Genomic DNA, 25,089 nt, shown 5'->3' with positions numbered 1-25,089 from the left:
TAGAAAAAAAGTACTTGTGAATGAAAATCGTCATTGGCTGCTTGTTGTTGTATCCAATTGCAAAAGTTCAAGCAACTTTAAAATTCGCCCCCACATAGGGCTTGATGCAATGACAGATAATATGGGTGGTATTTGTGTTCATGCAGTATGTGCAAAACCCTTTGTCGTGAAACTTGTGCACCCCATGTGATTTGCTGTGAACTACTTCTGTGAGGATATGCAGCAGTTACAACTAAGACAACCAGTGCAGCCCATGTGTTTGTTGCAGGGCATGGTTGGATTCTTCATGTGGGGGTGAATACTTCCAGTTGCAGTAAACAGTTGGATAATACTGTGAAATGTCATTGTAGGAGAACATGGAACAATTTCACAAATGGTAACGAGCTTCTCCAACATGCCTATTTGAAGCAAAGTATGAAGCAGTGATATGTACCCACTCTGCAATCATCAACATCATTGCACATGTAGGAAGAGATGTTTGTGGTTCAAATATTTGCAGTAAAGTGAACCATGACTGCTTCATGCCACTATTTCCTTGCCAATCATTTGCGATAGGCCACAGTTGCGCACAACACAATGGAACTACATCCTTGCAACTACAGGTGTTGCACCTACAGCGAGAATTTGACCATGAACTGCGATGCATGCTTGTAACATATTGCACAACACAATGGAACTACATCCTTGCGACTACAGGTGTTGCACCTACAGCGAGAATTTGACCATGAACTGCGATGCATGCTTGTAACATATTGCACAAGTAACTCATCATGATGAACAGTTCTTTCTCCAGAAACATTACAGTAGCTTTGTAATTTAGTGTATTAAAGTAAATGTGAACTCGGCAGTTTGGAATATAACACAGCGATTATATTTTACAGTCTTCTCTAGTTTACTCCACTTGATTTCAGCAGTGTTACACTGTAGCTTTTGTTCCATGACCGATGCGTTACTACTGTAACCTCGGCTTGACAATACGTGGAGTGGGCCCAACTGCCCCTGCAGGTACTTCCTCTTGCGAAATTAATGCTATTGCCATCCCACCTTGAAAACATGCGTCACCCCTCTAGATAATTCACCATATGCAAGATACATAACAAAATCTCACAATATTTGTATCTCCTATGTATTAAATCATTGTCATTTTACTATCTGTGAGACTCATTTGTTGGAAAGTTAGATGTAGGGTTACACAGTCTTCTTCTGGAGTAATATGTAACACCACATATTCCCCATTTAGACAAATGATCTTGTGACAGGTTTATATAATGTTGTTACCAATTAAGTTCTCCACAAAAGTACAATTTTTATGCTTTCCCTTTCTAGCCATCTTGCTACTGTCTTAAGACATTAATGTATCAGTTATGAGGTTTTTTTCCTCCCCCCTTAAGGATAGTGGGGCAATATATGATGCAGTTAATATGTTCTTAACAAAAGTTTTATTCACATTCAACATTTGTAGCCATGTATTTATTTTATTTTGTTTGTATATGATGTTTACTCTCTTTTCATCTCCATAGCATCTTCCTCTCCATGAAGTTGCAGCATAGGTTACTTAATGCACTTTTGCAAATCTAAGTACAAGATATAATTCTTGGGATGGTCGTTTTGTAATATAACACAACTGATTCTGGCTGCTATAGCCTTCTATGTTAATTTTATCTTTTGCTCTTAGAGGAGGTCCATTTTGAGTACTTGATAACTATATACTGTCTTGCAGTAAGTATGTTGTGACTCTTTTATTTCCTGCATCTTCCATATTGAAGTCAAACTTTCACCTTCTCTCATTTTCAGTAATTTCCTATTCAGTCATACTCAGTAACCTACTACAATTCAGTTAGCTCTCCCCATACAGCATTGGAATAAGTTAAAAAAAAGAATAAAATTAAAAATTAGTGTTCCGCCTTGTAGAAACTGTCAATAACACCTTTTTCCTCGACATCTCATCGACAGTTGTTGTATTTTCTTTCCTGCTTTAACAATTTACACCTCCTAAGTACTCAGAATATTATTTCAGTTAAAAATTACTAGTGAGCTACACATCATAAGAAATTATATTAGGTAATTAAAAAAAATAACTTTTGCTGCTATGAATGTCCACAGTCCGTTTATATTATAAGACTAATGTTTGCACATCATAAAGAATGTTCTGAGTGAAGTACCATGCCTGATCTTCTCTTGTAGTGATTCAAGAATTTCGGTGTAAATTCTAGAACCTCTCGGCCTTTTACTGTCTCGAACACACGATATTTTATATGTGAGTGTGGGATGGTAGAATCCTACCTACTGCGTGTCACATGTTTGTGTATGCAGGTTTGAAATTCAGTCCCGAGAAGAATGTAGATGCGGCAGTCGAACGGCAACGACAAGTACTTGTCAGCCGATCCATGGAAGTTTTAGTGAAAGTGTATGGAAGAACCATGGCGCTTCTATGTTATTCTGTGCTAATTGTGTCAGGGACGATTGTTATAACAACAAGAACAGGTGAGAAGATACTCTTGAGGAAAACTCTTGTCTTAGCCTTGTTGAAGGGAAGACATGTATTATGGTTCATGTTGAGACGACATGGTGCTGAAGCCAACTTTCACTTATGTGTATAATAGGTTGTTTCTGACATTTGGAGGCACAAGAGACTTACGAAACAGTATATGTTTATGTGACGAGTGAGATTTGTAATATGTCTGAAGTTTAATATATGTCATTAGTTAACGCAAATGAAACTTTGTACGTCTACTTATTTTTATAAGTAAAGAGTCTTAAGGAATTCCTAGCAGCATATTTTGGAGAAGAAGTGAAAGAGTGTTTGCAGCAGCAGGCTAACCAGCAAGGAAGGTCGGCCGAGCATCTCAAGTAAGTCATCTCTGAAAAGAAATGGAAGCTTGGATATCTACTTCACACTTAGATCATCATCCAAAGCCGTTAGCCTCTCATCAAAATGATGTTGCTAATATCATCAAACTGACAATACAATTCTGAACACAGTAAATTGTACATACATACATGCATACATTAATCCTTGTTCCATAGATCATGAATACGACATTTCGGAATGGTGTGGAACGTGTCACTTTAACATAAATTTTCTTTACACTAATTAATTAATTAATTAATTTTTTTACAGTTACTTCTTCGTATCTAAGAATTCATCCATTGAGTAAAACAAATTGTCATTCAGAAGTTCTTTTAATTTGCTTTTAAATGTTGCTTGGCTATCTGTCAGACTTTTAATACTATTTGGCAAATGACTAAAGATTTTTGTAGCTTCATAATTCATCCCTTTCTGTGACAAAGTGAGATTTAATCCAGAATAGTGAATATCACCCTTTCTTCTAGTGTTGTAGCTATGCACTTCGCTGTTATTTTTGAATTGGGATGGGTTATTAATGACAAATTCCATAAGTGAATATATGTATTGTGAATATCCCGACTTCCTTAAAAAAAAAAAATGTGTAAGGTGATATTGGGTGGGCTCCAGCTATTATTTTGATTACACGCTTTTGTGCAATAAACACTTTCTCTCTTAATGTCGAATTGCACCAAAATATGATGCCATATGAAAGCAGTGAATGAAAATAGGCATTGTAGGCTAATTTACTGATGTGTTACAATAACGCTAGTTGCATAAGTAGCTGAACCTAACCGTTTCAGCAGATCATTGATGTGTTTCTTCCAATTCAGTTTCTCATCAATGCACACACCTAGAAATTTTGAGTATTCTGCCATAGCAACAGACTTCCGTTCATAGTTTATATTTATCAGTGGTGTTATGCCATTTACTGTACAGAATTTTGTTAGTACTTCATTTTTACAAATAAGTGATGCTACTCTTGAATACATTATTTTTTCAAGAATTTTGGATAAAGCTGTCAGAAGTGAGATTGGGCAGTAATTGTTGGCATCAGATCTATCCCCTTCTTTATGCAATGGTTTAACAATATAGCGTATTTCAATCTTTCTGGAAAAATGCCTTGTTTGAGTGAGCTACTACATATGTGGCTGAGAATCCTACTTATTTGTTGGGAACAAGTTTTTTTGTACTCTGTTGCAAATGCCATCAAATCCATGTGAACTTTTACTTTTGAGTGAATGTTTATTTTCCTAATTTCAGTAGGAGAGGTGGGTTGAATTTCAGTTTTATCAAATTGCATAGGTACTGCCTCTTCCATAAACTGTCTTGCATTTTCTGATGAATAGCTAGATCCTATTTTCTCCACAACACTTAAAAATGATTATTAAAAATGTTTTCTACTTCTGACTTCTTGTTAACAACTTTTCATTGTGTTTGATAGAAATACAGTCTTCCTGTGCTCTCAGTTGCCATGTATCCCTTTTCACGATATTCCAAATTGTTTTAATTTTATTATCATATGTGCCCAATTTTAGACATAATACACATACTTATGGAATTTTAATAATTTTTCTTAATACAGTGCAGTAATTTTCATAATGTTTCACTGTTCCGGGATCATCACTTCTCCTAGTTATAACATACATTTCCCTTTTCTGTTTACAAGATACTTTTATCCCTTTTGTAAGCCATGGCTTTTTACATGGTTTCTTACAATTATATTTCACTGTTTTCCTAAGGAAACAGTTTTGAAATATACTCACAAAGGTATCATGAAATAGGATAAATTTTAAACTAGCATTGTGTTCCTTGTACACCTCATCCCAGTCTAACTGTTGCAAGCTTTCCCTAAAATTTTGAATTGTTAAATCGTTAATTGAATGCACTATTTTGGAGGACTGTTTTACATTACTGTATGGAGCTATACCATATACTATAACTAGCTGTGCATCATGATCAGATAGACCATTCTTAACAGGAAAAGTTTTTATTTGATTAAATTTATCTTGGTCTATGAAAGATTATCTATCAGTGTGCTGCTTTCCTGTACCACCCGAGTAGGAAAATCGATAACTGATGTCAAATTGAAAGGACCAAGTAATACTTCAAGGTCAGATTTCTATTGGAGTTTTTTCTGAAAATCTACGTTGACATCCCCACAAACAATAATTTGCTTTCCTCTGACAGATAGCACAACCATGAAGCCAAGTTTTTCAAGAATAGTTGAAAATTTCCCAATGGGGACCTATACATGGCTACAATTATAAAAGTGCCATTATTTAGTTGAAGCTCACATGCACATGCTTCTATATGTTGCTCTACGCAAAATTTTTTGGTTTCCAATTTTTTTTCACATTATGACTGATTTTAACATACATGGCAACTCCTCCTCTCTCCATAGTGTCTATACTTACATGTGTTGAAAGCTTATATCCACCTACATTTACCATTTCCATACCTGTGACTGTATGATGTTCAGACAGGCATAGTACATCGATTCCACCCTCATTTTCTAAATCTTCTACACAAAAAAGAAGCTCATCTGCTTTGTTTTTTAATCCCCTGATATTCTGATGTAACATATTAACATTATTTTTCACTGTGCTTTTATGTGAATCATGTGACATACTAACATTTTTTTTCACTGTACTGTTATGAGAATCTTGTGATATTTTCACATCTCTTGTACCTGCCTGTCTGAACTTCTCATTAAGCTTAATTTCAATCAATGTAGGATGATTGGATACTGATCTTAGCCTAAAAAAGTACCCCCTTGAGTTTTAGTGCCCCCTCCCTCCTGAAGATTTTGCTATCATCCCAGCTAGTTTACCCTTGCCTTTCCTATTGAGATGCAGGCCATGCATTGTAATACTAATTAACCTTTAAATATTGATGAAATGGAAAATAAATTCTAAGCATTGTACAATGCTGTTATCGCATTTTACTTGGTAAATATTTCTCTAATGGATATAGTTAAAATAATGTGAGTCTTTAAGCAGCATACAGTTAACAACATGCAATTCTCCTGAAAGTGTATAAATAATGACCTGTAAAATTTGAAAATTAAGAACAGAAGCAAATGTTCCAAATAACTATTTTGTAGCTCATGGAACATTATAATGCCTGCAAGAGAAATGTGATCTTGCTGCTGTTCGCTTCTAAGCGAAGTAACATTATTCCATTGACGAGTAAGATGTTTATCTTAATCAGTCGAGTGCTAGCAGTAGAATAGTTGACTAAAGAAAAGCATAACTGCCATGATCTTTCATAACTCGAAAGTGCTACACCATAGTTAATTCTGCAGAAAACATCATGTGAATACAATGAATACCATCTTTTTTTCTTTACACTAAATGAGGTGTTTTTCCAAATCTAGTCCTTACATATTTACCTTAGTCAGTAGTTAGGGATAGTAGAAGAAAATGTAATGAAAGTATACAGGATAGTAGAATAGGAGGACCGTTGTATAGAGCTTGAAACATGAAGAAACACATTGATCAACTCAGGACCTAGTAGTCATCACACGAAATTCACAAAGAATGTGAATCCTGTGAGGACTTAGCACGTAACTGTAACCACTTTATGCCAGTGATGTTGAAAATTGTTCCCTGTAACCATTACTAGGTACCTGTCAATCAATGTACCTCAATTAATATAGTTCCAAGACAACTTACCACCTACCTCTAAGCTTTCTTTTTGTTTCTTCTTGATTCTCCACTAAAATTTAAGTTCATCATTATTCGTAACCTATAGCTTAAACTTAAATGTACAACTGAATCTCATTTTTTTTCTTTTTGTTAGTAATTTCCTATTTTAATGTTGATATTAAGTTATTAGTACGTAGTCTGTCACAAACCCCAGACAGTTCAGATAAAATGAAATCAAATACTACTGAATAACCAAAGTTCATGACACCATTGTAAATTGTCGGCAAAAATCATTTAGTTTCAGTTTCAAAAGGCTGTAGAAAGCGAACTGCTGCTCAGCTGATGTCAAATTTGGACAGCATATGCAAGGGGAAACCGTTGGGGGGGGGGGGGGGGGGGGAATTACCAATAGATGGCATTGTAAGTGTCAGAAAGTGCACACCAACAAATGCATGGCAAATGGCTGCTCCTCAGTTTACATCCGAGACACCCAATGTGACTGTCTCCATGAAGGATCCCATATCGCGTGGAATAACATTGCTGTGGGCCCGTGGGCAGAGCCTGTGTAGTACGCATTTTTGTCACTAGGCATGGGTAGCACAATTTATTGCCACCTGTATTATCAATCTGGCTTGTTCTTTTTTTTTCTGCAGTGTTTGTTTTTTCTAGTGCTGTTTTGTTCTTGTTTCATTTTTATAATGGCAAGTGTAAGTGAATAACATGCAGCTGTGAAATTTTGTTTTCTGCTCAGCAAATATGCTGATGAAACTGTTTCAATGTTGAAAATAGCTTACCAAGATGGCGCTATGGGAAAAACTCAAGTGTGCAAGCGATTTGCTCAATTTAAAAATGGCAACATGTTGATTGATGACAAACCTTGTTCTGGATGTTCGTCAACTGTCCGAATCGATGAAAATATTGAAAAAATTTGAAAGCTGTTGCTCACAGACCAATCGACAGACAATTGATCAAGAAATTAGTGGGTTATCTAGGAACTTGGTTCAGGGAATTTTAACAGAAGGCAGGAGACTAGCTCTTTCACTACGACAATACACCTGCACACGAAGCCATCTCTGTTAGACAGTTTTTGGCTAAAACTGGCATGGTTCCACGACCCTACACACCTTATTCATGTGACCTGGCTTTGTGCGAATTTTTCTTATTTCCACGTATGAAAAGGGGCATGGAAAACACCGATTTGACAGCATTGAAGAAGTCAAGGATAAAGTGAAGGAGGAGCCGTCAGCCATTTCTAAAATGAGTACAAAAAATGTTTCGAAAAGTGGAAATACTGGTGGGACAAATGTATTAGTTGTAATGGCAGTATTTTGAAGGGGATAAGATCGTTAAGGTAAATGAAACTTTAAGATATTCTAGTGTATGACAGCTATCGATGTTTGTCTGGATCATATTTCAGAGACGTAGTTTTTATTTCAAAAATCATGTACAGTCACAGTCTCTGTACTGTTGTGCTCCGATTGTCGTGCTGTTAATATGTAGTGTGAAAATGTCTGACGCTGATTTGTGTTCTTTAGTGAAAGATGTTTGTGGAACACAGTCAAAAAGTGGCAAGAAACAGGTCGTTCTTAGTGTTTTTTACAAGTTTCCAGAGAAAATATCTTTAGAACTTCTCAGAAGAACTATATTTACTAAAGTTAAAGAATTTTTGAGTACAGGATGCATAGCTGAATCAGTAGCAGTATAAAACGTTATTCCAAAATTAATCTGTTTATCGAGGGTACCTGCATGTTTTAAATTTAAAATTCATCGAACATATGCTAACTAACACATAACTAATCATTATTTTAATTAAAAATCTACTTCTTCTTGTTTCAAATTACGTATTGCACACAAAGTTCTAGTTTTCATTGTGGATATAAATTCTTAATTACCTTATTAATAAAGGTTGTTTAAGTTTAGAAAACATTACAGATTAAATTTTTAGGGCAAAAATGAAAATTAAGTATTCTTTATTTGGGCATGTCCATCATTTTATAACACAGGCGTGGACTCATATGAGCCAGAGTGATAAGCATCATTTTCACAGCACTGAGCACACCATTCAAATGCTGCCTTTTTACAGTTGCCACTGTACCACTGTGATGTGAACCCAACAGAACTGGTCTTGAGCCAAGTTAAGGGATTTGTTGTGAGAAATACGAGAATTTAAGCTGCCGGACTTTCTGGAACTAGTGCATAAAGCTGTGGCAGGTGTCACTGTTGAATGCTGGCAGGATACATAACAGCACATCATGAAAGAGGAGGAGAAAATGGTGTGTTTGTTTGGCTTAATGGATTTTGTTGTTGATCAACTTATTATCGATGTAGCAGATGACTGCTCTAGTACTAAAATGTTTTTCTTGAATTCATGTATGAAGGAATTGAGAGATTACCGGATGACTCTTTGTAAGTTAAAACACTCAGTAGCTTCAATATTTAGCTATACAGTGAAATCCCTGCAGTACACTTTTGTGTCATACATATCTTGCTCAGAAATACTACCCTGTTTTTAAGTTAGGGTTTTTCATCCCTGCTGTTGTTAATTACAATGCTAAGGTAACTAAGAATGAGAGCATGCCTTGCTTTCCCTCTGGCCCTCTAAGAAGCGTGCGCTATTGTCAGAGTTTTGCCAAATATTATTTCATTCTTTTTAAAAATTAAATGACATTGAAGCTGTATTGTTTCTGTGCTTGTGTCTTTTTATGTCGTAACTGCAACTGCTCACATCACTGCATGTTAATTTGACTAGCTGGCCTAGCCAGTGTTGTCCAAGTTAAGGGACACTTCATGGTATACAGTTGCTGTAAAGAAACTTCTAAAGAAACAGAGATTACTTCATAATAGGTGTAAAACAAAGCATAGGGCTATATATCCAAAGTACTGAATTAAATGCATTTGGCTGTCGGGAGATCAATGTGTAAAGCCTTCAATGACTACCATAGCAGAATATTATCAAATGATCTTTCACAAAACCCCAAAAAAATTCTGGTCATATGTAAAGGCTGTTAGTGGCACCAGTCCCTAGCGAATGAGATAGGAACCGAAATTGAGGGTAGCAAACCAAAAGCTGGAATGGTTAACTCTGTTTTTAACTGTTCCTTTACAAAGGCAAACCAAAGAAAATGCCCCAGTTTAATCGTCGTACTAGTGAAAAGATGAGTGAAATAAGTATTAACGTTGTGAGTGGTGTTGAGAAACAGTTGATTCATTAAAATTGTACAAAGCTCCAGTGCCCGGTGGAATCCTTGTCAGATTCTGCACTGAATTAGCGGCTGAATTAGCCCTCTTCTGACTATAATCGATCATGGATTCACAAGGGTAGTAGAAGTGATACACAAAACTACTGTCCAGTATCCTTGACATCAGTTTGTTGTAGAATCTTAGAACGTATTCTGAGCTCAAACGTATTGAGGTGTTGAACAGAATGACCTCCTCCTTGACAACCAGTATGGATTCTGAAAACATCAATCATGTGAAACCCAACTCACTTTTCTCACATGACATATTGGAAGCCTTGGATCAAGGCAGTCAGTTAGAAGCAGTATTTCTTGATTTCTGAAAAGCATTTGACTCAGTACCGCACCTACCCTTATTATCAGAAGTACGATCATAGAGGGTATCAAGTGAAATTTGTGACTGAATTGAGGACTTTTTGGAAGGGAGGATGCAGCGTATTATCTGGGATGGAGAGTGTAGTGTGTAATAAGACTAGTTAAATGGTATTTAATGAATGCTTCAGTATCAGTAAAAGTTTAGCAGGTTGTGTATTACCTGATCCACAATATGTGATGGACAAGTTAGAAAGTATGGTTTTTCTTAATGTCTTATCAGCAAAACTGTATGGTTCACTTGTATACCAAATCAACATCATTAACATTATTTCAGATCATTTAACTGTAATTAACAGAAAGTTATACTTAGTTAGAAAACCTGATGTTTTGAATTAACATACTGTCATAAATTTCAGCAAAATTTATAATTTCATTCTCATGATTGCATTATAACATTCCCGCAGAAAAGTTAGGAGAAATATCCAAGTTGTAATTAAATCAGTAATTAATTAGCAAAGTTCATCAATTTCAACTTACCTAAAAAACAGACTGTTGGAACATTTTTCAGTCATGTGATGTATTTAACATGACTTGTGCACTTTATATATCATATCAGTAAGGAGAAACCAATTAGATCAGTTGTAATTAACTTTTTCATTAATGATTCTCAAACATTCTGACATAAACACTATTGATTTTCAGTGACTTTGATACTACGAAATTATCGTTCAGAACTTTAACTTGAAATTCTCTTTGGCATTTTGTACTGGTACCTCAATTGATGTTAAGAATAAAATCCAACCTGAAATCAAGCTGTAACTAACGATTATGTGATAGATATTGTTACTGTAAATTCATAGCCAAATTGCAGCACAAAAGTCAAAAGAATGATATTTAGAAATGTATTCAGAATGAATCAACATTTATGGTCTTTAAAACCATACTAACAGTCTGTTGTAACTCATTAACTTTTCACTGTAAATCAGTAAATGTAATTGTTTTTGATAATAGGCCAAAGAACGTACATTGTTAAGGTAGTTTATACATTGAGTGGTACAAAGCACTTGAAGTCAGGTGCAGTTTGGCCTATGTAATGATGCAAAATCTGTAGCAATTGCTGTTTTTTCAGTAGAAAACACCTTTGTGAATTTCTTACGGAAAATGCACCTGCTGTTAAAAGGATGTATCACTGTGTTGGAAAATATTATTTTAACATCCAAGTTTTCAATACGTCTGAAATCCAGGCAAATCTGCAGTATACATCCCCTAATGGACTCATTGGCGGAGGCGATTCGATGGTTCAAAGCTAAGTATTCCACTCCAAAAACTACATTACTCTCATACTACAATGAATATCTTGTGATGAGAAGTATTTTAGCCAGAATTACAGTTGGAGTAATGTTAGAATTGGTACATGTTGCTATAAAGTATAACAACAGGTCTCACTTTCCTTTTACTAGACCAACAAATATGCGCATGTAAAAAACGTGACTGTAATTAGTAGTAGAGTAAAGAGCATCTACTGTGCCTGGGTTTGCTGGAATTAATGTGCAGATATGAGAAAGAAAAATGCAGGCACAGTGAAGAAGGCAACAATGGATGTGTAATTTGGATTTGCCAGTGAGGGGGTTGCTTGCATTTTGCAGTCGTGCTTTGAGGTGCTGTGATCAAGCACAAAAGAAAATGAATGTTGTTATATAGACTCTATGCCATGCTATCGCGATTTAAGTATTAATGTATGGTTTTGGTGAAGCATTGAAGCTTCATATATGAAATGTTGTCTGAAAAGCTTTGTTGATTATCAGTTGTTGTGAGTAGTTTTTGATAATAGGCCAAAGAACGTACATTGTTAAGGTAGTTTATACATTGAGTGGTACAAAGCACTTGAAGTCAGTTGCAGTTTGGCCTATGTAATGATGGAAAATCTGTAGCAATTGCTGTTTTTTCAGTAGAAAATACCTTTGTGAATTTCTTACGGAAAATGCACTTGCTGTTAAAAGGATGTATCACTGTGTTGGAAATATAAATTTGAATATAAAAGAATTATGAAAACAGTGTTTTGTGATTGGTGGGCTAGTAAAGAAGAACTGAAGGAAATGAGTAGGTAGAGGTGTAGGTAGGTAGAGAACTGAATGCAAAATGGCCAAACTTAGAAGATGATGTATTGAAATGGATTCAAGGACACTGTCAAAATTGCAGTGGAATTAATAAAGAAAATGATGCTTGTATGTTAGTGCTGCAGTGGAACTTATCAGATTTTCAGGCTGGTGTTGGTTAGTGCTACAAGTTTATGAAACATCATGGACTGAGCCTGTGAACCAGAACCAATATATCTCAGAAAAGTCTCAAAAGTATGAAGAGAAAATATTATGTTTCCATTGCTTCATTATTCAACATTGTAGGAAAACCAAAGTGAACTAAGTCAAATAGTGAATATGGATGAAACTCCTCTCGCATTTGATGTGCCGAGTAACAGAACTGTTGCCATGAAAGGTGCTAAAACTGTAACTAAACAAAAACAAGTGGACATGAACAAATGCTCTACACTGTTGTCTTTTCATGTAGTGCTGATGGTACTAAACTTAATCCAACAATCATTTTCAGGAGCTAAACAATATCAAAAACTTCTGAAATACCACCAGGTGATGGTGTTCGTGTACATGACAAGAGTTGGATGGATGAAGCTGGTTTGAAATTACGGATTAACAGAGTATGAGAGAGAAGGAAAGGTGCTTTATTGAAGAAAAGTTCTTTTCTTGACCTAGATCAGTTTAGTATTGTACGGAAAATTCTTTGAAAGAGAAATTGAGACAGGGAAATACAGAGCTTGCTGTTATTCCAGGTGGATTTACTTCACAATTGCAATCTCTTGATGTCTTGATAAATAAACCATTTAAAGTGTGTATGAGAGAGGAATGGAACAAATGGATGAGAGATTAAACGCAACATGAATTTAAGCCAAAGGGAGCTTTAAAACGACCTACAATCAAACAAGTGTGTCAGTGGATGAAACAGTCATGGCCTAGAGTGAGAGAAGACATTATTGTTAAATCTTTCAAGCAGTGCAGCATGATAGTCTAGCTTTGCAGTCCAGTAATAAAAATGGTAAAAATGTTATTTTGTGAAAAAAATTGCTTAAAATAGTCGGTAAAATACTGTGTCACCACTCTGGGCTTACTCTATATTGTTCATATGTCCAGCAATTTCATTGCTGTTGGCATGAAATATAACCCCATTGTGACACTTAAAATTTGAATTGTAATCATGAAACCATCAGCGACAAACTGATAAAAGATAAAAGTGGCTGAAAGAAATGATCAGGCAATGGTTATCTCTCTTTCTCTCTCACACACCACACACACACACACACACACACACACACACACACACATGCTACGGTCACAGCAACTACTGCTGTATGAGAAGGAGCTGGGAGGCAGAAACAGTTCAGCAGTTCTTCTGGAAAACCTGGTATTTTGGGAATTACATTATACACTCCTGGAAATTGAAATAAGAACACCGTGTATTCATTGTCCCAGGAAGGGGAAACTTTATTGACACATTCCTGGGGTCAGATACATCACATGATCACACTGACAGAACCACAGGCACATAGACACAGGCAACAGAGCATGCACAATGTCGGCACTAGTACAATGTATATCCACCTTTCGCAGCAATGCAGGCTGCTATTCTCCCATGGAGACGATCGTAGAGATGCTGGATGTAGTCCTGTGGAACGGCTTGCCATGCCATTTCCACCTGGCGCCTCAGTTGGACCAGCGTTCGTGCTGGACGTGCAGACCGCGTGAAACGACGCTTCATCCAGTCCCAAACATGCTCAATGGGGGACAGATCCGGAGATCTTGCTGGCCAGGGTAGTTGACTTACACCTTCTAGAGCACGTTGGGTGGCACGGGATACATGCGGACGTGCATTATCCTGTTGGAACAGCAAGTTCCCTTGCCGGTCTAGGAATGGTAGAACGATGGGTTCGATGACGGTTTGGATGTACCGTGCACTATTCAGTGTCCCCTCGACGATCACCAGTGGTGTACGGCCAGTGTAGGAGATCGCTCCCCACATCATGATGCCGGGTGTTGGCCCTGTGTGCCTCGGTCGTATGCAGTCCTGATTGTGGCGCTCACCTGCACGGCGCCAAACACGCATACGACCATCATTGGCACCAAGGCAGAAGCGACTCTCATCGCTGAAGACGACACGTCTCCATTCGTCCCTCCATTCACGCCTGTCGCGACACCACTGGAGGCGGGCTGCACGATGTTGGGGCGTGAGCGGAAGACGGCCTAACGGTGTGCGGGACCGTAGCCCAGCTTCATGGAGTCGGTTGCGAATGGTCCTCGCCGATACCCCAGGAGCAACAGTGTCCCTAATTTGCTGGGAAGTGGGGGTGCGGTCCCCTACGGCACTGCGTAGGATCCTACTGTCTTGGCGTGCATCCGTGCGTCGCTGCGGTCCGGTCTCAGGTCGACGGGCACGTGCACCTTCCGCCGACCACTGGCGACAACATCGATGTACTGTGGAGACCTCACGCCCCACGTGTTGAGCAATTCGGCGGTACGTCCACCCGACCTCCCGCATGCCCACTATACGCCCTCGCTCCAAGTCCGTCAACTGCACATACGGTTCACGTCCACGCTGTCGCGGCATGCTACCAGTGTTAAAGACTGCGATGGAGCTCCGTATGCCACGGCAAACTGGGTGACACTGATGGCGGCGGTGCACAAATGCTGCGCAGCTAGCGCCATTCGACGGCCAACACCGCGGTTCCTGGTGTGTCCGCTGTGCCGTGCGTGTGATCATTGCTTGTACAGCCCTCTCGCAGTGTCCGGAGCAAGTATGGTGTGTCTGACACACCGGTGTCAATGTGTTCTTTTTTCCATTTCCAGGAGTGTACCTGGAAAAATTGGGAAAATCTCAGGGAATTTCATATAATCTCAGGGAATACTATGTTTTTAACCTTGCATTGGAATTTAGTTTCACTGAGTTCTGTAAATCACAAATTTTAAAATACTTGGTGTTTCAAAGTGTGGCAATTATATGAATATTATTTCACATAAATTATTAATGTTTAAATACTGTGGTTAAACTACTGCCTCATGGTAGTATATCTCAATTCAGAGGAAAGAAAAGTCATTTTATTTTGGTGGTATGCTCCATCCCTCCTGTACACTCACCATTAATTTATCGGATCTTCTTACGACACCATCTTCCTCCCCGTACCTGGAATTCTCAGGGTTTAATTTTTTCCGAATTTGAATAGCCACCGTGAGAAAACTATCTCGGGTCCTCCACATGTTGGTGGTGTTCTGAAGTGCCACATGAATTCCTGCATTCCATATGGATGTCATGCTTACCAGAAATGCACTGACAACCCAGTGACACATGAACTGGAGTTAAACAAGATTAGAGAAACTATGGGCAGCCTTTCAGAGGTTGCATCTACATAGGTGTTTAACATGAGCATCGCATCATATAAGAGAGACGTAGAGACGTGTTGTGGCTGCAACAGCTTGCCAGCAACAGTGACCCAGTCAACAACTGTGATGCCTGTAGGTGGTCACGCTGTAGTGTCTAGTTGACACAAGGTCCAACATAAATATGTTCCCAAAAGCACTCCCAAGACAGTGGAGACCACACAGCAACTTTAATCTTGTTACAAGAAACAATTCTGCTGTAGCAACCTACAGTGGGGTGATATTAAATCTGAAATTAGGCTTACCGAGAGCTTTCAAGTGTTAATTTATTGTAGCTAATATAACCCAACCAATCTAATCCAATAGGGTTTTCTGTTGACCTCATATTCGACGTTTACATTAGGTGCATCCTGGATGTAAGAACTTCATTAAGAATGATCAACCAGCAAATTCCAACTGTGCATTTGATTACAGATCTGTCTCCACTCTTGCAGCTGGTGATGGAAGTACTCCCAATTATGTGGCCAATGGGTGTGGCATACACCCTATGTCATTCAACAGTACACCCTATAATGATTACAGCTAGCCCTTCTCTCTTCTCTAGATCTCAGAACCACGGTCCAAACAAACGTCAGATTTGCATGGCAGTGTTCAACACAATGGATCATGTAAGCCCAGCACATTTGTTGGAAAACGTACGGACATCACCACTGCATTTGGTGCCAAAGAAGCCAGTTGGAGAGTCCGAGTGTCCTCTTACTTTTTGTACAGATTTTTTCATATTGGAGCTTGACAAGGCTTGTAAACAAATCCCAGTCCCCAGAGGATATACAAAAAGTGTGAATTCTCTTACGTGACATACATGTTATACAGTGCTGCAACACTTTTCAAAGGTTTATTGGTGAGATGCTAAGATACCTAGACTTCTGTGTCTTTGACATTGATGATGTGCAGGTGTTACTATCTTCACCAGAAGAGCACAAACATCATTTTCAAAAAGCTTTCTGCCACTTCGTTGACTATGAAATACTAATGAATCTCACCAAATTATTTATCCTCACTGTTGAAGTGACGTTCATCATACTCACGATATCTGCCACTGCCATATACCCACCTCCAGATCAGTTTGCCATTCTGAGGATGTATTTGGTCCTGATGACAGTGCAAGAGCTTTGTCAATACATAGGCATGATAAATGTCTTTCCCTGCTTTATATCTCATGATACTGAAATCCAAGCAATCCTAGCTGGCCTGACAGTGCAGCGTCCATTTCCGCTGATGTGGAATAATGATCTACAGAAGGCATTTGAAGCACGACAAGCAAGCCTGGCGTGGATTACGGCACTTGAATGTCGTGCTACTGAAGCCCGTATGGAAGTCTTCTCAAATGCTTTGGCATGTTCTGTGAGTGTAGTTCCGCAGCAGTGTTCTCTAAGAAGCTAAAAGAAAAACTGTATTCTTGGCCAATTTCTTGTACAGAACTCGCGGCTGCCTATGAGGCTGTAAAATATTTCAGGTTTATGATTGAAGGCCTCACCCTCACCATATATACCAGCTTTTGCCCCCTGACATTCAAATTTTCATAGCTCCCAGAAATTTCATTGCCCATTTCACAACATTTAGTACAATGTTGGAGCCGAAAATGTCGTTGCTAACACCATCCAAAGTCAACCAGTTGATTTCAGTTTGCAGCCAACAGTGCAGAACAACACAGAATTGAAGGACAAGGCCACTCATTTGCATGCATGCCACTGCCAGGTGTTGATATAATTGTGTATTGTGACAAAGCAACATGCCAGCTACAGCTGTACATACCTGCATCACTACACTGCTGCAGATTCAAGTCTTTGCGTGGACTAAGCTGTCCAGGTATCCATGCTGTATGAGGGCACAAGCAGCACTGTCCTTTTATGGCCTGCTGTGGAGAAAGTCTGCCGCTCATGGATGCAGGAATATCCCTTGCCAGAAATGAAAAGTGACACATCATATAAAGGAACCACTCTTGAACTTGGTTACTCCCAGAGACAATTTTGCACACCTACAAGAGCATCTCATTGGCCTGCTACCTATTTCTCGCAATTTCTGCTACTGTCTGATGGTGACTGACAAAAGTTTTACCCGTACAAGATCAGACAGCAGAGAGTATGTATGACTTGACTTGCAGTTGGGTAGTGCATTTCAGCTAACAAAACAGATTACATCCGCTGCAGCTTTGTGTATGGCAAGCCTCTGCAGTTGCCAGGTAAGTTCGTTTTTTCATCTGTCACATGTGTCTGCACAACAGCTCTATTTGTTGTGCACCTCTGGAAGAATATGGTACCTTGTGCCACAACAAACAATCCACATTTGTTTTCACTGCCCTGGGCACTACAGAACTCATCTTTCTGTGCAGAAGCCAATTGTGTAAAGCTTTGGAGCCATCTTACCAAGACCACTTCCTGTTTGTATGTAAACTGCCACCAATGATGATGCAATATGAATGACAAATGTGATTCTGCCTGGAACTGCAGGTGATGTATAAACTAACAGTTGTCATTTGTTTCTACTTGTAAAGGGACTTTTGTAATGGTATCAGCATTGCACTCTTGTATGACGAGGGATTGGAACATTGGGTCAGAGATTTACTAGGTACTCTGGCAGACTTTGTATGGTGAGAACGTTAGGTTGCACCTTGCTGTTGATCCGACCAGTTGGTAATTGTAAGCACTACATGTATCCCACTTCCTCATCATCTCTGGACTGAAGCTGGCACACTACTTACCAGTGTACAATATGGGACCTTCTCTCTGTGACACCTCCGCTTCATCTTTCTCTCTTCTTGTCCTCACAATTGGTGGGTCTCTTGTCCTTGGGTCTGAGTGACCTGCCCTTACTTTTTAACCAACCTTCCCCAGCTGATCCCTTTTTTCTCTCTGAGGAAGAAACTAATAGTTCTTAAAGCTAGTATAATTCCTTCTGCCTTTATAGGTGTATGTTAGCAGTACTAAGAATTTTGCTCCTGAGGGTAAAAACTGACCAGGTCTTCTGTCTCATAATTTCACTACTTCTAATGAAATTGTTGTGTGCCAAAATTGATCGTTGCTGAGAAACCTTACTCTAGCATGTTGACATTATTTTAAGACATACATTTTCAAGAAACTTAAAAGATTACATGTAAGAAGTTTGAAGTATTATTTATCAATTGCAAATATGCTCTAAAACCTGAAATTTGATTCGATTTCTGAATATGATAAAACATGTTCAGCAAAAAGGTTTCTCTCATTTGCAACAGAAACTTATGGAGGATGTATACGCTTAGACGCTTGAAGGGTACTTTTGGACCGGCTTTTTGAAGAGGAAGATTACAAATGTGTGTAGTAAACTGTCTTAAGCCCTGTTGCAGTAAGCTGCATTGATAATCACATGTTGTGCATGTCTTTTATAACCCAAGCCCCTGAACTGAACAACAGAAGGAGAAAGCTACATTTCTACAAGAAATGTAGCTACCAATTTGTTGTACAATGATAAGCATAAGGAAAGAGACTGCCACACCATTGTTAAAGACTATCTCTGACTTAGTTAATCAATTAAGTGCTCTCTCATCTTATCCAGAATAGGCACTAGTTTTACTCTTTTTTAAAATCACAGTGAAGAATACCTAGTGAAGGAAGTTAAATAAACAAACTGAAGAAAGTGGAGCTAAAGCAAGAACTTAAAGTAGTTGACACAGGATGGTGTGCTTATATCAGTAGAAGACATTCCCTTGCGTGAAGCATCTCAGTATATTGTGTAAAATGTAGCCCTTTATGTATCTGAGCTTTTTAGTGAATTTACATTAGATAGCCTTTTTTACTGCTGAGTAAACAGTTAGTACTGTAAGCTACAATAATGAAGTTTCATAAGTAAATGCAGATTGTAAAATGTAAATTAAAAAAATTATGCTTAATCTGCATGTATTGTTTCTTTAATAATGCAATATATCGTAGAGCTAGAATGAAACTGCATTTTAATGTTAGAATCAGATTTTTATTCTGTAATAGTGTGTACACTTCAATAAAACTTTCAGATGGAGTAATGTCTGTGTGTTTATGTTTCTAGGGCAGTATTTTACCCTACTCTTCTCATGTGTCAGATAGTTGCTTACAAATTCACACCTATTTCTTATTTAATGTCAAACAGTACTGCAGAACATGGGAAAGGGATGCAGTAATAGAGAACTGAGTATGACAGAGTTGTAGCCTGTCATCTGTGTTACTCAATCTATACATAGAGCAAGCAGTAATATCGTACAACTCTGCTAAAATAAGGGGTTGACTGACCAGGCACATCATGACCGCAACTAACTATGTTACTGAGTGTGAGGATAAAAATTGTAGAGAGGAAGCAAGATTAGACAACTGTAAGCAGTCTGAATATGTGCAGATTGCTGTGATGAAGAAACATGTATAGGATAGCCTGACATGGAGCGCAATCTCTAACTGAAGACTGCTGCAACATTACTGTAGTTATGTAATTTTCCACAGAATTACATTTCATAGTTAATACTTTCAACATTTAATTAACAAATATGAAACATTATGAAGTCTGTATGATAATAAAAGCCTTTTTTTTACGAGTAAATTGATTTACCATCGAAATTGTCATTATAGTCAGAGTTTGTTGTACAAGTATTTGACAAGTCTTACGTATGTCGTTAGCATGAGTCATTGAAACTTCTTTTCCCTTTTTTTTTACGTTGGTAAACCCCTTTCATTCAGAATATATATGTAGTCTCTGTTAACCATTTTTATTAAGCACCTTTTGCTTGTTTTAGGCTGTGAAAGTGAAGCAGATACATCGTTAATGGTACCAGAAGGAGCTGCAGACAGTATTTCAGTTGTGTTCCCGTCACACACTGAACGTATGGTGGCCGAGGGGGTAACTGCTCCAGCTCCCACGGCACGAATGGGAGAGAGAGAGGCTCCAGATGGAGAAGAAGAAGCAGCAGATACTTCTCAATCAGCTGGCAGGTAAACAAACACACAGTTCAAAGCACTGTGATTATTTTGGTTGGGGTATTACTGATCTCATATAGTTTCTATGCCAAAAACACAACTGACCTTTTTCATGGGCTTTGTGGTTTGCTGCCAGTAATCTGTCAGTTTCATGCAAGTCACTAAACATTTCACACTGGTAGTTTTCCTATGTCTGTAACTCACAATTGCAAAAGCTATCAGAACCATTTTCAAAATCCAGTGTACAATAATTTGATGCGTATCATGGAATAGCTTGAGAGTGTGTATTCCTAATTTCATAGTATGGTCAGCTCATCATCTCCACAGTTTTCCCCTGAACGCCATGGAAGCAGATTTGGTTCCTCTTCACCATCAGCAGAACAAAATGCTGCACTGCTTAAACAGTGGTAGAGTTTTCCCTTCAAAACTGGCACAGTGCCATATTAATGCAGGTGTTTCCAGTATTTTCATTAGTGCAAGTATTTTTCTGATTTTGAATCTATTAGAAAAGATTCTAAATGCTACACCATTGTCTTACAGTCTGCAATTGAGCTATCAAATTTGACGATTTCCATCTTGATGTAAACAAAAAATTATCACTGTCATTAGTGAGGCAGTCACTGTTCACAACACACAACTGTTGTGTTAGCCACTATATTTTTGAAAAATCAGCTATGACAGTTAGCTGAACTTTCCATCAGTGGGTGTAATTATCTTGGAAGTAATTATTTTGCAAGTTCTGGGCTGTTTTAAATGATTTTCAGAATTGCAAAGAAATCATAAAAAGAGTGCAGTTGATGTTGTATATTAATTTTATTTTATTGTGCATTGTAATTCATGAAGCTCTTTATATAGGTTTAGAAAGGCTGTTTTTCCACAAATGTTCAGTATGTACCATTCATTGTCATTTGACATTTATGCAATAGTCAATATCTTCCCTCACATGCACCATGTCAACAGCGATGTTTAGGAAGGCAGCTTGGATGTGCTGCTTCAGTACCAGGACAGATAGACTTGATATTTAACGTATCATCACATGAAGATATAGCAATACTGGGTCTGGCAAACATGGCGACCAGGTTAAAAACATTTGACCACCAGCTATCCTGTGTTTAGTGCATTGCTGTGGCAGATGTTTTAAAAACACTTTGGCATCTCTATGGTGCTGCACAATTCTGTTGCGATGTAAAATCATTACAGCCATTCCTTAAGCTTGTCCAGCTCTGACAGCTCCTGGCATTATCTGTTCGGTGAAGAAGAGTTTCATCTTCACTATAGCACATAACATTCACTTTGCAGGAATCACACATGTTCCACATAACAGTGCAGATTTTATGCTCCTCTGTTGTGAATGTTTCATTCAGCTTTGCACCTGCATGAGAGGTTGCTTCATCACTAAAAACTAGTGTCACTGAATCAATCTTCTTACAGATGATCTTGCAGTGTGGTGCTACGTTTTAACCATAGGCTTTCGTAATCACCTGCTAAAGCTGTGTCAAGTTATAAACAACATGATTTCACCTTCTGCTGTCTACATAACACATGTCATAATGTAGTTTTAGGTACGTTCAGTGCTCTGCTGCCTCTTGTACTCATTGTTTTAGGGCTCTGGAGATAAGTTTCCTTTATCCTATTAACTACTACTTCTTATGCAGTGCGACATCCAGATCCAAAATCCTGACAGTCACTGTACTTACCATATTCATATGCACCAGTTGTGATGTGAACCACCAGAGAGATGCCTTGTTCCCTACAACATATGATTATATTAAAAGGTGTGCTTTGTAAATGTGTTTAGGGCATATTAAATTCATTCAAAAATATATGAAATTCTTATTTTTCCCCCTAAAAATATTTGTTTATTCATTGCTATTCATGTAATTGGTCATCTCATGTTTGAAGTATGCAAATGTGTATGAAAAGATTACAAATTTTCTGGCAAATATTTATCTTCAAGAGGTGAATTTCTAAGGGCTGACATAAGACACTTACAAATTAGGATCAGCTATAAATAACTTTTGTGACTTAAAATTTCCTTCGTTGGAGAAGAAAGAAGATATTAATTGAGAACGATTAGAAAGGAAGACAGGTTGTGAAAGGCTCGGGTGTTGGCATTAAGATTTTTTAAATATGCATCATAGCCAATCATAGTTGGTTAGTCTGCAACCGAGCCTTCAGCATGCCTTACCGATTGTTGTTTACATGATTGTGCCTGCATTACACACTCACTCTCCCTCTCTCCCCCTCTCTCTTTCTCACCCCACTTCTTCTCTCCCTCACTCCCTCCTTCCTACCCTCTCCCACTCTTCCTCATTCTCTCTGCCATCTCCCTCTCATCTCCATCTGCCTCCTCCTTCACGCTTTCCCTTACTGCCTCCTCTCCCCCCCCCTCTTTTCCCCTTCTCCGCTCCCACCCTTCCTCTATCCCTATCCCTCTTCTCCTCTCCCCCTCCACTTCTCATCCCTTCCCTCCCACCCCTTCCCCTCTTGCCTGCTCGCTCGCTCCCCCTCTTGCCTGCTCGCTCGCTCCCCCTCTTGCCTGCTCGCTCGCTCCCCCTCTTGCCTGCTCGCTCGCTCCCCCTCTTGCCTGCTCGCTCGCTCCCCCTCTTGCCTGCTCGCTCGCTCCCCCTCTTGCCTGCTCGCTCGCTCCCCCTCTTGCCTGCTCGCTCGCTCCCCCTCTTGCCTGCTCGCTCGCTCCCCCTCTTGCCTGCTCGCTCGCTCCCCCTCTTGCCTGCTCGCTCGCTCCCCCTCCCCCTCCCCCTCGCTCTCCCCCTCCCCCTCTTGCCTGCTCGCTCCCCCTCCCCCTCCCCCTCTTGCCGGATCTCCTTCCTCCTCTTGCCGCCTCCTCCTTCTCCCCCTCCCCCTATCGCCCCCTCCCCCTATCGCCACCTCCCCCCTCCTGCCGCCATGTATCACTGATTAATGGAAATATTCAAGTATCTGTTTTTCCCCTGTGTATCTGTTTCAAGGATGGCTGCAAGGGATGTAGTGCGTGTTCCACAGTGGGTCACCCATTCACCAACTCCAGAACTGAACGTAGCTTTCAGTGAAAGAGCTCGTGCTCAGTTGGAGAGCTTAGCAGCAGAAACTGGTTCTGATGGGACAGGAGCCACAGCAGAAACGATTGCAGCAGTGCTGCGGGAGGATCCTCGTTCTGTGTATCTACGTCGGCGTTGGGGAAGCCAATTCTACACTTTCCTTATAGCAGATCTCCATGTGAGTTGTAAATTTGATGATTCAGCGCATACAGTGAATGTTTTTCAGGTGCGTCCAGCAGGGAAAATGTGTGAATGTGGCCATCTCGAATGGCAATGCAGTTTACATGGCACAACCTCGGAATAGACACTATCTTCTTCTGATTGGACAAGATGTGAAAAGGCTGTACAGGTGCAATGTAACTCATTAGTTTAAACTGAATTGTGCTTCCTATTGACTACAGAGCTCTTTCTTATGTTGTTTTCTGGTAAGCAGCCTGGCAATTGTGTTTTAAGAGTATTGTTGCACATGTGTGCCGATTTGACCTTCACTGTGGAATGCCATGTATTTGCCAAACACAACAACATTGCTGTTGTGCTTCTGCGGTACAGACACAAATTTAATGAAGTAGTTGGACTTTTAATTTATTATTGAAGATTATCTTCAAAGGCGTAAGAACTTTGCACTTCTGTAAAAATACGGCACTGTTGTAAACTATGTAAAAATATTATGGAATCAGATAAATATTAAATATGTTGATTATGCAGTTATTTCTTTTCGTTTTAAATATAGATGTGCATTTGCTCATCATGAATTAAGTATATGACATATCTTTTAAAGGCTAACTACTGCCTTTAGTATAGTGTAAGTGTAATATATAGAGTGTGTGTATTTTGTCCTTGCATTCTCCTTATCAACTCCACAGCTGAGCTGATAAATATGAGCTGACCAGGTACCTAACAAATTACTGTACGAATGTGTGTTGTAAGTATATAAATTTCTTACATTTTCACTTGCTTGCAGCTGTATTACTATCGGGATGAAATTTTTAGCACCAAAGTATTACATATATGTTAATTAAGTTTTGGGAAGATCATACAGTCACCTACACTGAATGGATAAAAAATTACAAGTGTGCCCTCACATGCATGTACATATGCAAAAATTCAAGATTAATTTCATACAAAACAAATGAGAATAGCTAATTACACCCATGAACATGGGATAATCCTACTTGGGCTGTCACAAAATACACACACACACACACACACACACACACACACACACACACACACACACACAATGGAAGATACAGGTTGGAGTAACTGGATTGAGCATCCTCATCTTCATTCTTCTAGAACCTCAACAATTTAACTCCCAGTCACGTCATCTGGTCCTCCTCAGCCCAGCAAGCCACCTACATTGATATCGACCTCCACTTCATGGATGGCTCCATCAGTCTTTCTCCACATCAAATGTACCAACCACTAACAATACTTATATTTTGACAGCTGATACTCAATCCACACTGAGGAGTCCCTTCCACACAGCACAGCTGCTCCTGTTCACCACATCTGCAGTGATGAATGACCCCTCTCCAGATACGCTGAGGCCCTCGCTGTTGCCTTCACAGACGGAAATTATCCTTCCCACTTT

The 25,089-nt window shown here is 39.0% G+C and overlaps 1 protein-coding gene across 2 annotated transcripts in view; it reads left to right on the top strand.

Annotated features, from left to right (window-relative positions):
• Positions 1-24,204, top strand: part of LOC124615655 (tRNA (adenine(37)-N6)-methyltransferase) — a 106,486-nt gene extending 82,282 nt beyond the window's left edge. For both annotated transcript variants that reach the window (XM_047143671.1, XM_047143670.1), the window contains exons 5-6: positions 20,277-20,472; positions 23,427-24,204. In XM_047143671.1, coding sequence (XP_046999627.1) covers positions 20,277-20,472; positions 23,427-23,799 — 569 coding nt within the window. In that variant the 3' untranslated portion in view covers positions 23,800-24,204. The remainder of the gene's footprint in view (positions 1-20,276; positions 20,473-23,426) is intronic.
• Positions 24,205-25,089: the final 885 nt, after the last annotated feature.

The sequence above is a fragment of the Schistocerca americana genome, chromosome 5, assembly GCF_021461395.2.
Source record: "Schistocerca americana isolate TAMUIC-IGC-003095 chromosome 5, iqSchAmer2.1, whole genome shotgun sequence".
Lineage (NCBI taxonomy): Eukaryota > Metazoa > Arthropoda > Insecta > Orthoptera > Acrididae > Schistocerca > Schistocerca americana.
The sequence above is the reverse complement of the archived record's forward strand: the minus strand, read 5'-3'. Positions and strand labels throughout refer to the sequence as shown.